Source organism: Crinia signifera, chromosome 6 (assembly GCF_055691185.1).
Source record: "Crinia signifera chromosome 6, ASM5569118v1, whole genome shotgun sequence".
Taxonomy (NCBI): domain Eukaryota; kingdom Metazoa; phylum Chordata; class Amphibia; order Anura; family Myobatrachidae; genus Crinia; species Crinia signifera.
The window spans coordinates 285,226,579-285,241,285 of NC_139222.1; the positions used below are offsets into that span (position 1 = coordinate 285,226,579).

Sequence of the window (14,707 nt, forward strand, 5' to 3'; positions counted from 1 at the left end):
TTCTGAAGCTCTCAGCCTTTGATGCGTCTGAGGCCTTTCTCCACGGGTCCGTATGAAGAGAATGCAGGATGTTTTGACTTCGGATTACTCTTCTCTCTTTCAGATGAAAAAAAAAAAAAAGAAAAATCATTTCTTTTCCCGCGCCCTGACCCCTACTGTAAACGTTAGCGCGGCGTATGTCAGTGCGCGGATCACTGAGCCTTTTCCCTTTCATGCTAAACACTCTATCAGAGCGAAGCTCGAGGAATCGCCCACTAGCTCATTAGTGGAACATTTTCTAACCTATTAAAATGACTGGCAGCTTATTGACACTTCATAGATTCTCCTGGAACCGGTTCCCCCAGCTCAGACTTGTAATCGTTACTGTGTTGGTTCGGAACGGCATTAATCACACTGCTGCTCATTATACAAAACAGCTTCTTTACACTTATTTTATCCACCGAGGATACTGATCTTACCCATGGTATGTCTGCCATCTCCACGGAGGGTAGAGAAAGTGGGCAGGAGCCGCGTTACTGGCATAAATTAATTGCTAGAATGTATTCTTAGACCGCTTTTACCATTGGTAGAGTTCTGTTTTATTTTCCTTGGATACTTTATAAATGGCGCTTTGTAGACTATATCTACATACAGCAATGCAGAGAGAGGTTGGTTCTGATTCAGAAGTCAAGTCAAGAAAGCGAGTAACTCTGGAACAAATCGTGTTGCCATGCAACAAGGGGAGCCAATACAATACATTTGTATGTTTTCGGTGCAGGGTAAATACTGGCTGCTTTTGGATGTAGCCCACAGAAGTTAGTAAGTTTTGTTTTTACCCTGCAATATAGATTTCAGTTTGTCAGGCAATGAGGGGAGCTGTAATACTGTAGCATCTGGAAAGGGTCTGTTCCTGCAAAACTGCAGTAGCTAATGATCTCTATGTGCCTCCACCCCATGTAATCGAGGAGTCATCGGGGCTTTCATCCTAAAGGGAGGAAGAACTGCAAAGCCGCTATTACTTATTAATTTATATCCTGCCATCCCGAGCTGAATAATACATTAAATAAATATGCAGCATACATGAAAGATCTGGGGTGTTTGGTATGACGAGGTATGACGACAGCCATGCAGTCTTCATTGCTATGCAGCCATGTTAGGAGGGCGGAGCTTCTCTTGCTGCACACGCTGACGGTTCTCAGTGGTTTGACCACATTATTGGGGTTAATGCATCCTACCTGGTATGTACTAATGTGAAAAAAACTGAGTTTTGGCCGCAATCCCATATGAACGAAGCTCCTGAGTCCAGTATATTCCAGATTTAAAACCATGGGGCTTCTCTTTGCGTTTTTCACTAAGAGGGATCTAGGCAGATCCCTTCCAGTGGGTAACTGTATGAAGCTTGTAGAAGTGGTATAATCTATCCCCATAAAGAAAGTTATGTGCAAGTGGGTGATAATGATCCTGCCAATCAGCTCCTAGCTGTCAATTTACATATCTCAGCTGATTGGCTGGAGCATTATCTTCGTGCACATAATGTTCTCTATGGAGATATATAGATGATATCACTTCTCCAAGCTGCTCACATTTACTCCGGTGTCCCACTCAGCTCCCACGTCACCGCGCAGGTGGGGTCCCAGATCACTAACCTGAAAGTGCTGTATAATGAGGAGACCTGTCCTTTGTCATGTTCTAGGTACAGTACATACCGGCTTTATTAGCGACTGCATTAATGACCAGGGCATTTCTATAGTTCCGCTGTAATTACATCTGTACACGGGATTTGCATAATGTTCTATCCACAGATCTTCCACATTATTCTTAGCTGTAGGGGAATAAACTAGGCAATAAAGTGCGCTCCATCTGTATGTTAGTGCTAAATCCTGCACATCCGCCATAAGTGCCTCCAACCTCTCTATCTGTTATTACCGGGCGTGGTTCATCATGTCGACAACGTCTAGGTCAACACGAAATGGTCAACACAAGCAAAATGCTGACACATGAAAAAGATAACTACTGATATCAGTGTTGTTGACACCTGATCACCTGGACCCCCAAATAGTGTACCGCGTCCCGTCGATTGACGATCAAAAGCCGCTCATAGTCCACCATTGTGTCGACCTTTGCCACCATTGACCTTTTGTCTATGATCACTGTGTGCGTCTGGACTATATGATGTCAAACTATTGACTGTGGACCCAGCCATTGTTAAAGTACCATCCAGGTCCTGTTATTACCCAGGGGGCGATGCATCAAGCCTTGGAGACAGATCATCGTTGTCCATTAATCTAGCGCAGTCTGTAATGGCAGCAGCTGATTGGGCAGCTCCTCCAATCTGTCTCTCTCCAAGGCCCGATACACCCTTTTTGTTCCTCCCCCCCCCCCCCACCCTCCAGGCTTTCTGTTCCTGCGTGTTGTTGCCAGTTGTTAAGCGCAATGGCGTATGCTGGCGCTACATCCGTAACTGTTATCAGGTGACTGTCTGCGAATAAGTGACATCCGAGCTGTCTCTTGTCTTCCCGCCTCAGGACATGCACGTCATCAGCACAGATGAGAACCAGGTGTTTGTCGCCATCCAGGAGTGGAACCAGAACGAGACGTATAACCTGTACATATCCGACACGCGGGGGATCTTCTTCTCACTGGCGCTGGAAAACGTGAAGAGCACTAAGGGACCGGAGGGGAACGTCATGATTGACCTCTACGAGGTATGTCCTAATGGCTCATACATATACAGGTAAGCGGTACACCATAGCTGACGCTGCACTGTCCCGGAGGCTGCCGTTGGTGATTAAATCATTAAAAAAATTATTTCTGATGAAAAAGCGATTCATATCCATGCTGGACTTCTGGGGCTAATACACAGTTACGAACATTAATTTTTTTATATTTGTTTATAATTGGCAGTACAGTAAATGTGTGTTCTAGTCCTGGAAGCCCAACACCGGTTTAAGATCGTTTCTACGCCATCTGCAATCGATTCCAAAATTTCGATCCAATTCTACTTTTGTAAATTTATCTCAAAGTCTCATCAGATCCTGTCCCCCAGCAGCTGAGGACGCAGGTCATGGCTGCTACTGAGATAGGGGCATAAGGGTTTAATATCTGTGTGGGGATGAGTATTGGAATATACTGGGGGCCTTAGTGGGAGTGCAGCGATATTTGGGGACTTAACAGTTAATTCAGATGGGGAGAATTTATCATTAATCTGCGCATAGTTTGAGACCTAGGTGAATTATAGTTGGTAATACCCCTTTCACAACAGCTTATAACACATGTTGACCAACCTGGCAATTCGACTTGGATTAGAAGGGTTAAACCCAGTTCACACCCTAAACCCAGGTTTAATGACCAGACCCGGGTCGGTGTTTGTGATGTGAAAGGGGTATAAGAGGGTCAGGATGAGTGTTAAAGCAGTGAAAGTTAAATTAAGACTCTTCCCCTAGTCTCTCTGGTGTATTGACGCCTGGCCAGTTCCCCCAGTGCCCACACTGGTCTGACAGTCCATAAGCACTGGCCTCGCTGGGCTCTGTTTTTCAGCTGCGTCCGTTTTTCCTAGGTAGCAGGTATAAAGGGAATGTTCTTGGCAAACAAGAAGACTGACAGCCGGGTGAAGACTTTCATCACGTACAATAAAGGCAGAGACTGGAACCTGCTGGAAGCGCCTGACACTGATCTGAGAGGAACCTCGGTGAACTGTTTATTAGTAAGTGCGTCTCCCCGTAAGCGCTACACGTATCCAATCAGCATTTGGCAGAGTCTCCTACACCCAGCGAAACATGGCATTGATCTGTACACTGATCTGCTGAGGCTGCAATCTCATCCTACAGTGTGCTGCTTGGCACTGATTGCAAGCACTTGTCCTAATCTACTGTACTGTGTGTCTGTGCGGAGACACAATTACACGGCACAAGCCAAAGGACAGGAATGGTAATAGTGTAGCATAATATGCCAGACATGGCCGACTGGCGGAGCTGGCGGCAGTGGGCATAGGCTATAGGGGTAAATGCTCCCTGGGGCCCCAGCAACCACAGTGGCTGCACTTTTAGGGCGTATCCAGATCATAGGTTTCTAGATAGTTAATAGGTCACAAGGTCAAAATGAAAAAAGGTCGACACGGACAAAATGTTGACATGCAGAATGGAGTAGTGAAGCCCTACAGCAGGGAATTTGGGAGGGTGGGTCAGAATTGATGTTACCACCTGCAAATTTTGTTATGAGGCATGTTCCACCCCAGAATTCAGTAATCGCTTTAATTGAGGCTATAGGGGTATTTAATGTCTGTCTTACATGGAAAAACTGCGAAACAGCAACCGTTCCCCCCCAAGAATTCGCAATGTTTATCCATTTTTCCCCCGATTTTCGGAAACAATACGAAATTCGGAAATTACATGGATCCGTGAATCCACGTCTTTTGCAGAGGAATAATATATATAATTCTATATTATAATTCGAAAATTTTGCGCCTGTTTCACAAATGCAGATTCGGCTTTTCAAAGAGCAAATCCCAGCCGTTTCCCTGGCAAAACACGCACGTCTACCTTTTCATGTGTCGACAATTGCCATGTCCACCTTTTTGTGTCTTCCTTTTGCGTGCGTCGACATTTTGGTGTCGACGGTCAATATTGACTGTCGACCCTTTATACCAGGCATAGCCTGTGGTCCTCCAGCTGATGTTGAACCCCACATCTCAGCATGCTTTTCTACAGTTTTGCTATTTGGCATTGCTACTGTTGCAGGGCATGCTGGGATGTGTAGTTCAACAACAGCTGGAGGGTCAAAAGGTAAAAGAAAGAAGAAATGAAGGTAAAATAAATGACATTGTTGCCGCACCGCTGAAAGTAGTCTGGGAAGGCGCAGTGGTACTTGTAGTTCCACCTCTCCCCTGCCCCTAATTTATATATACTGATAAAGTGTAAATGCATGAAGGCGCTTGTATTAACTTCACGACTACAAATTACCTTGAAGTCTGTATGAGAGAGTCTCGCACAACATGTGCCATCTATAAAATATACATAACTACTTACAGTAAATGTTAATGCTGCTTTTATCGCCATATTTATTGCATTAGCTTAAAAGACGGAACATAAGTTAATTAAAAAGGTTCCCAGATATTTGCCATAGAAGACAGCTTTGGGGAAAATCTAAAGTGAATTATTGCTTAAGAAATCATTTAGCAACAAACCAAACAAATTAAGATAAGCAAATATCGTGTTGTTATTATAGAAAGTAATCTGCAAAATAGGCTTCTCTGCGCTAATGTAAATTACACTCCTGAGCTGTAAATTGACATCTGCACTTCAGGACACAACCACTAGATGGGGCAAGGAAGCTGCAGATCTACCGAGGACTTTATTAAGCAAAAAATGATATCTGCGAATAACACAAAGTCCTATTTTTAGTATTATGACCTGAAGTATCTCCGGGAAAATAAAATCCTGGTCGCAGTAAAGTCGTGCAGAAAGAAAAAATAAAAATCAGCAATACTTCCCGAGCAGCTTTCTCCTTAATAAGAAATATATGCCAGTAACTATATGTCTGTAGAATTCATAACTTGTATCGTTAAGTTATCCTGCGCTTACGCCAAGCAACGAGGGACGGGGGACATGGGGGTGAACCTGATCTTCCCGTATAAATGATTGCAGCTGTAAAACATGGAAATGACTGGCCAGCAGCCTGTAGGTATTCAATTTGCCCCCAGTCAGTCTATTTATTAAGCGGAGAAAAGCTCTTTTGTCGGCGTTTTTCACCAGAGAAAGAGCTTTTCTCAACTGTTCTACATATATAGGGGGAAATTTACTAGGATTGTATTCTACTTCACTTGTGATGTTGCTACGGGCAACCAATCAGATCCTGTCTACTATCTGCTAGAGGGTGCTAAATAAATAAGTAGATTCTTATTGGTTGCTTATAGCAACATCACATGTGAAGTAGAATACACATCTTAGTACATTCCCCCATAATCTGGTTGCTATGGGCAACATCCCATCTTCAATAAAAAACCCATATTCGTAAATTTACCCGAGTTGGGATCGTTTGGTCTATAGCAAGTTGGTCGACAATGTTAGGTCGACATGGAACAAGGTCGACATTGGTTTAGGTCATCAGCTCAATAAGTCGACACAAGCATTAGGTTGACAGTGTCTAGGTCGACAGTCAAAAGGTCAACATGGGTTTTTAAGGGTTTTTTTTACCTGAATGTCAACACAGTCGACATGGACACAGTTTCCAGTGCACCGCTTCCCCTCGCATGGCTCACTGCGCTCGGCACATTATTTTATTCTCCCACCACGCCCCAGTGGATGGTGGGGCATGAAATACTGCATGTCGGCTCTAAACCAGTGAAAAACCCCATGTCGACCTTTTGACTGTCGACCTAATGAGCTGTTGACCTAGACCCATGTCGACCTAGAACCAAGTAATGTAATACACAGGTACCTGGCACATGTAATGTAATACACAGGTACCTGGCACATGTAATGTAATACACAGGTACCTAGCACATGTAATGTAATACACAGGTACCTGGCACATGTAATGTAATACACAGGTACCTAGCACATGTAATGTAATACACAGGTACCTGGCACATGTACAGTAATGTAATACACAGGTACCTCGCACATGTACAGTAATGTAATACACAGGTACCTGGCACATGTAATGTAATACACAGGTACCCGGCACATGTACAGTAATGTAATACACAGGTACCTCGCACATGTACAGTAATGTAATACACAGGTACCTCGCACATGTACAGTAATGTAATACACAGGTACCTGGCACATGTAATGTAATACACAGGTACCCGGCACATGTACAGTAATGTAATACACAGGTACCTCGCACATGTACAGTAATGTAATACACAGGTACCTGGCACATGTAATGTAATACACAGGTACCCGGCACATGTACAGTAATGTAATACACAGGTACCTGGCACATGTAATGTAATACACAGGTACCCGGCACATGTACAGTAATGTAATACACAGGTACCTCGCACATGTACAGTAATGTAATACACAGGTACCTCGCACATGTACAGTAATGTAATACACAGGTACCTGGCACATGTAATGTAATACACAGGTACCCGGCACATGTACAGTAATGTAATACACAGGTACCTCGCACATGTACAGTAATGTAATACACAGGTACCTGGCACATGTAATGTAATACACAGGTACTCAGCACATGTACAGTAATGTAATACACAGGTACCCGGCACATGTACAGTAATGTAATACACAGGTATCCGGCACATGTACAGTAATGTAACACACATGTACCTGGCACATGTAATGTAATACACAGGTACCCGGCACATGTACAGTAATGTAACACACAGGTACCTGGCACATGTAATGTAATACACAGGTACCCGGCACATGTACAGTAATGTAACACACAGGTACCCGGCACATGTACAGTAATGTAACACACAGGTACCTGGCACATGTAATGTAATACACAGGTACCTGGCACATATAATGTAAAACACAGGTACCCGTCACATGTAATGTAATACACAGGTACCCGGCACATGTACAGTAATGTAATACACAGGTACCTCGCACATGTACAGTAATGTTATACACAGGTACCTGGCACATGTACAGTAATGTAATACACAGGTACTCAGCACATGTACAGTAATGTAATACACAGGTACCCGCACATGTACAGTAATGTAATACACAGGTACCCGGCACATGTACAGAAATGTAACACACAGGTACCTGGCACATGTAATGTAAAACACAGGTACCCGGCACATGTACAGTAATGTAACACACAGGTACCCGGCACATGTAATGTAATACACAGGTACCCGGCACATGTACAGTAATGTAATACACAGGTACCTGGCACATGTACAGTAATGTAATACACAGGTACTCAGCACATGTACAGTAATGTAATACACAGGTACCCCGCACATGTACAGTAATGTAATACACAGGTACCCGGCACATGTACAGTAATGTAACACACAGGTACCTGGCACATGTAATGTAATACACAGGTACCTGGCACATATAATGTAAAACACAGGTACCCGGCACATGTACAGTAATGTAATACACAGGTACCTGGCACATGTACAGTAATGTAACACACAGGTACCTGGCACATGTAATGTAATACACAGGTACCTGGCACATATAATGTAAAACACAGGTACCCGGCACATGTAATGTAATACACAGGTACCCGGCACATGTACAGTAATGTAATACACAGGTACCTCACACATGTACAGTAATGTAATACACAGGTACCTGGCACATGTACAGTAATGTAATACACAGGTACTCAGCACATGTACAGTAATGTAATACACAGGTACCCCGCACATGTACAGTAATGTAATACACAGGTACCCGGCACATGTACAGTAATGTAACACACAGGTACCTGGCACATGTAATGTAATACACTGGTACCCGGCACATATAATGTAATACACAGGTACCCGGCACACATACAGTAATGTAATACACAGGTACCTAGCACACATACAGTAATGTAATACACAGGTACCCAGCACATATAATGTAATACACAGGTACCCGGCACATACAATGTAATACACAGGTACCCGGCACACATACAGTAATGTAATACACAGGTACCTGGCACACATACAGTAATGTAATACACAGGTACCTGGCACACATACAGTAATGTAATACACAGGTACCCGGCACATATAATGTAATACACAGGTACCCGGCACATATAATGTAATACACAGGTACCCGGCACATATAATGTAATACACAGGTAGCTCGCACATATAATGTAATACACAGGTACCTGGCACACATACAGTAATGTAATACACAGGTACCCGGCACATATAATGTAATACACAGGTACCCGGCACATATAATATAATACACAGGTACCCGGCACATATAATGTAATACATAGCATAATATAGGAGACAGGTAACAGACTCTCATTACATGTTGTCTGTCCCTGCAGCCGTACTGCTCTCTGCATCTGCACCTGAAGGTGTCTGAAAATCCGTACACTACCGGGAACATCGCCAGCCGGGACACCGCCCCGGGCATCATTGTGGCATCAGGTACCTGTTATAGATATACATGTGTATGACTACTGTATATGTGTATAAAGCAGTATATCCAAGGGCTGGGCGCAGCGATAGGCCACCAACAATATAGACTGGCAAACAGGAACGTACTAATGATTTATCCGCATTTCAGGAAAAGTGTACTTGGAGAGAGATAAAAATGGAGAAAGATAAATCAATGAGATGTCAGCTGCTAACTGCCATGTTATAGGCTGTGTTTGACAGTTAGGAGTCGGTTGGTTGTTACTATCTCACTTAAGCTCGGTGAACTGATAAACTGTCTGTTTTTTATCACCGGCCAATCAGCTCCTACCTGTGAATCTACAGGCTTGGTTTGAAAAATGACAGTTAGGGTCTGATTGGCCGGTGATAAAAACCAGACACTTTATCACTTCACCGAGCTTAATAAATCTACCCCTCAGATTTTTCTCTCTCCAAACGCCATGACCCACCTGCATTTTGGAAGCCAATCCACATAATCTCCCAGCTAACACCTCCAGACGGTCCCCTCCTATCACCTCCCATGAAATCCTCATTGCAGCGGACCCATAGCGCATTGCGTTGATGATAATTGCCCATGGCGGACAAACATGAATTAGCCCCATCCATTACATAAACGACTACAAGCTGACTAGTTAACATGGCTGACATTAACGCTATCCCCCTTAGAACGTTGGATACCTCTCCCCCACCCCAGAGAGAAAGAAAGGGTCTCAGCGCTTGATTTCCATCGGCGTTTAATGGTGAAAAGCGCATTTTAAATCTAGAGAGATCGTGATCGTCGCACCTAGTCTGCTGTTAGTGAACACTGCAGAGAGCACAAATCTTTCAGCGCAAATGATTAATCTGACGCTGTCGGCAGTACAGACGGCTCCAATTACTCACCGGGGACTTCGGGTTAATATTTGTTTTCGCAATGAGCTATATAAGTGACACAGGAGGGAAGATATACGGCGAGCGTAGCAGCGTTGGGACAAACACTGCGCAGCGGAAAAGGTTAATAAATGACCTGAGACAGGTACGGCGCTGTTATACAGAAGACAAGCAGCGCTGTTACTAGAGGTGACATACAGTAGTTTTATATCGATGATTTTTATATGTCTTCTATACTGTACATAAAAATATAATATTGATCTTATAATGCCCAGGTGGCCAAGCTCTGTGCCAGGCAGGTATATAGCCACCTATGTGGGAGTTATAAATGTGGCTAAGCTCACCGCGCTGTGGCCTCACAATCAGGGGAGCAGCCAGAGGTGAAGCTGCAGCACAGTCCAAAATTCAAATTGTGGTGGCACAGCAACTGCCAGCAACTGCCATTCCAATTGAATTTTGGACTGTGCCACAGCGCCTCACCTCCACCCCCTGGATCCGCCACTTTAAATTTTTACAACCCTTTTTTTTTTGTGTTTCCTTTACCACACGCAGGGAACATTGGCAATGAGCTGACCGAGACTGATGTCAGCATGTTTATTTCCTCCGATGCCGGCAATACGTGGAGACAGGTAAATATAATTGAGACACATGTCACCTGACACAAACGGTTCTTGAACGCTGACCCTGCAATGACAGACGCCTACTCGCCGCTGCTGACGTCTGTGATGGACTGACGAGGGAATAAGTGGCATGGTGCGGTGTGTGCTGGAATAGAACTGAGCTTACGGCAGACGCGGCATTGCAGTAATATACCCGAGGAAGCCAATGTGTTACTGAGCGGGATCTAAAAGAATTAACCTGAATCTGCCAACATACAGTACGTCTGTAATTGCTATTAATGCAGTTCTAATGATGGGGGACTCTGACAAAGGAACTTTCTTACCATAGGGCCGGCGGCTCCTGAGAACCATCCTCTGCATTATCAAATTGCTTTGTTTTGTATTTTTGAAACTTTTATTATTTAAATGCAGCAAGTAGTCTGTCTGCCGGGATGTTACATGCCCCTTATGTTTGAAAATGGACCATTCCATCACCTCGGCTTTAGGGATGTACCACCTGGTTAGGAGGGGTTACTGCATACTTGCCTACTTTTGAAAACTAGTTTCAGGGAGATCATAGTTGGGAGTGGAATTTGCACAGTGCCCCATTGAGGGGGCATGTCATGCTCCTCCCAAAGGGTGTGTCTAGTTCCATATATGGAGAGATTGTGAAAAGAGATTGTGAACGTGGCACCTAGAAGCATGGGTGTGTACTGCTACATCTGAGAGGAATCTTTTATAATGACTTATATCCAAATGTAGATGACCCCAAAGCAGTTAGTAAGAGCTACTATACTTGGTAAAGTGCTGGGAAATGGGGCTGATGATTCAATGTAAATGTATCTATCTCTCATTCCTTTTTTCCCCAAAAATGTAACAGTATAATGTGGGCTAGGTGACATGAGGGAGATTGCTAGACTAATGAGGGAGAGAGGGAGATTGCTGCTATGTCAGGGAGTCTTCTGCAGAATGCAGGAGGGGAGGTAACTATGATGTAACAGTGTAATGTGGGCTAGGTGACATGAGGGAGATTGCTAGACTAATGAGGGAGAGAGGGAGATTGCTGCTATGTCAGGGAGTCTCCTGCAGAATGCAGGAGGGGAGGTAACTATGATGTAACAGTGTAATGTGGGCTAGGTGACATGAGGGAGATTGCTAGACTAATGAGGGAGGGAGGGAGATTGCTGCTATGTCAGGGAGTCTCCTGCAGAATGCAGGCGGGTAGGCAGCTATGGGTTACTGGATTGTTTAAGGTGGGCAATACAATACAATATGAAAATTGACATTTACTGAATATACCCTGAAATGTAAAAGTTATGCCTGAATAATACTGTGCTAGTTATCAGCCTGTCAAAATGTTGGAACAACAACAGTAATATCATTACCTGCGGCTGCACACGTTTAACTGGAACGCAACTTCAAATGTTCTTCCGGGCGCCATCTATTGGCCACAGGCAAACAAAACACTTGAATTCCCCCCGTAGTTTCGAGGAACAGCGGTAGCCTTTTATTATATAGGATAACCATAATGAAGCTGATCCCTGGGACAGACTGACTAAGCGATAATGGGCCTAAGGTGATTCTCACAGTATGTGCCTTCTGTGCACAAGCTTCCCCTTATACAGTATAGGCCACACTCGGAGAGGTGACACAGCTGCGCCTGCTGCAATTTGGGAATACACTCTCCAGGTGATGGGACGGGGGAGAGATGTATAGACAGTAGCTGCTACAGGCCGTTATTGTAAAGTACATACCACAGAAACACTTTGTGGGAGACGCAGTCTTGATGTCTGATTCTGAGTCAGACTCAGTGTCGGTGTCTGATTCTGAGTCGGACGCAGTGTTGATGTCTTATTCTGAGTCAGACTCAGTGTCGGCGTCTGATTCTGAGTCGGACGCAGTGTTGACACTGCACGCAGTTTGGTCTTAATTCCGTGCATGTATCTGAGTAGCACAGACACACGTCCTGATAATACGCTCAGAGACACAGTGTAGGCACAGAGTCTGTGAGTTTGTTGTGGGCGTTCCGGGGAGGTACAGCAGCAGCTACAGGGGTAGCAATGCCAACGTGGGAGTGAGTGTGGGCAGGTTGCTGAGTCCAAATGATATCACCAATTTCTTATATCACTTCATTACCGAAGGTTAGGGGTAAATATACATCACTAAAGCTTCTAAAAGTGACAAATGTGGATGTTACACATATCCAGGGCTGTAGAGAGACTAGCGGGCCCCAGGTACTGTTCAGTGGGCGTGGCCTAATCATTGTGAGGCGTGGCCATGCACCCTTAGTATAAAATACAGTACTTTAAGCACCTCTCTGGCCACACTGCAGCCTGTGCTTGTTTGAGAACAGCTGCTAGGTAACAGGAGCCCCTGTGGGCCTTCCATCAGATCTGGGCGCATGTAATTAGTACCCCCTCTCTCAGGGCCACTGCCCCTAGCAACCTATCAGAATCTGTCATTTTCTAGGATGCCATAGAGAAATGATAACTAGAATCTGATCACCGCTGTAATGTTCTGATTGGTCACTGCTGGTTTCTAGCCGCACCCACTTCTAAGTTATTCCCACGCAGTCAGGGCTGATGGGGGGGGGGGAGAGATCATATTGTTACCCCCATTTATAAAACAGGACCATATTGCAGTGTATGGGTGGAATTATCCCTTTAAACCTCTGTGAGCTCCTGATGAAATGTATTCGGGTCACAGGAGTGCGTGTACATGATGAAAGCGGATTCCCGTTAGTGACAATGTTTCCGTCGCTCTCCCACCCCCGTCCCCCTGACGCACGGTGTAGCTATTACATATTACATGCTAATTACTAAAACACGACCTCAGAGAGTGCGGCGCGGTCTCTGTAGAGATGCGCTCTGCTCGTTTCTAGTGGTAAGCGGGAGTGTCGCTGGTAGGCCTGGGGCGGAGCGCTCTGCGCAGTAACTTTGAACTACAGAGAGAACACGGGGTGTTTGATGCCGGGGCCACACTCGCCCCATTCTTGTCTTAAATCGTTACTAAAAAGCTATTTGTATCTGACAGATCTTTGACGAAGAACACAGCGTCTTATATCTGGATCAAGGTGGGGTCCTGGTCGCCATGAAGCACACGTCCTTCTCCATCCGGCATCTGTGGTAATGGCTGAATATATTATATTGTGTTCAGATCCGGGGCGGAAGGGGTTCATGGTAGTTCTAAAATGTATTTTTGTTAAACAGATATCAGTAAGGGACTATATTATTATATTGTGTTATTATATTGTATTACATAACATTGTATTATTATATTGTATTATTATATTGTATAACATAACATTGTATTGTTATATTGTATTACATAACATTGTATTATTATATTGTATAACATAACATTGTATTATTATATTGTATTATTATATTGTATTATTATATTGTATTATTATATTTTATTATTATATTGTATTATTAGCTGCAGTATTTAATTTCCCTTATCCAAAGCAGCCAATGCGTTACACAGATATACCCCATGGGGCAGCCATGCGTTACACAGATATACCCCCCTGTGGCAGCCATGCGTTGCACACATATACCACCGTGTGGCAGCCATGCATTACACAGATATACCCCCGTGTGGCAGCCATGTGTTACACAGGTATACCCCCGTGTGGCAGCCATGCGTTACACATATAATCCCCACGTGTGGCAGCCATGCGTTACACATATAATCCCCACGTGTGGCAGCCATGTGTTACACAGATATACCCCCGTGTGGCAGCCATGCGTTGCACAGATATACCCCCGTGTGGCAGCCATGCGTTACACAGATATACCCCCATGTGGCAGCCATGTTTTACACAGATATACCCCCATGTGGCAGCCATGTGTTACACAGATATACCCCCATGTGGCATCCATGTGTTACACAGATATACCCCCGTGTGGCATCCATGTGTTACACAGATATACCCCCGTTTGGCAGCCATGCATTACACAGGTATACCCCCGTGTGGCAGCCATGCGTTACACATATAATCCCCACGTGTGGCAGCCATGTGTTACACAGATATACCCCCATGTGGCAGCCATGTGTTACACAGATATACCCCCCTGTGGCAGCCATGCGTTGCACACATATACCACCGTGTGGCAGCCATGCGTTACACAGATATACCCCCGTG

General features: G+C 44.5%; 1 protein-coding gene across 5 annotated transcripts in view; it reads left to right on the forward strand.

Annotated features, from left to right (window-relative positions):
• SORCS1 (sortilin related VPS10 domain containing receptor 1) overlaps window positions 1–14,707 on the forward strand; it is a 501,652-nt gene that overhangs the window by 387,198 nt on the left and 99,747 nt on the right. For all 5 annotated transcript variants that reach the window (XM_083149856.1, XM_083149858.1, XM_083149860.1 and 2 more), the window contains exons 9-13: window positions 2,505–2,684; window positions 3,536–3,682; window positions 8,980–9,082; window positions 10,514–10,590; window positions 13,594–13,685. In XM_083149856.1, the coding sequence (XP_083005982.1) occupies window positions 2,505–2,684; window positions 3,536–3,682; window positions 8,980–9,082; window positions 10,514–10,590; window positions 13,594–13,685 (599 nt within the window). The remainder of the gene's footprint in view (window positions 1–2,504; window positions 2,685–3,535; window positions 3,683–8,979; window positions 9,083–10,513; window positions 10,591–13,593; window positions 13,686–14,707) is intronic.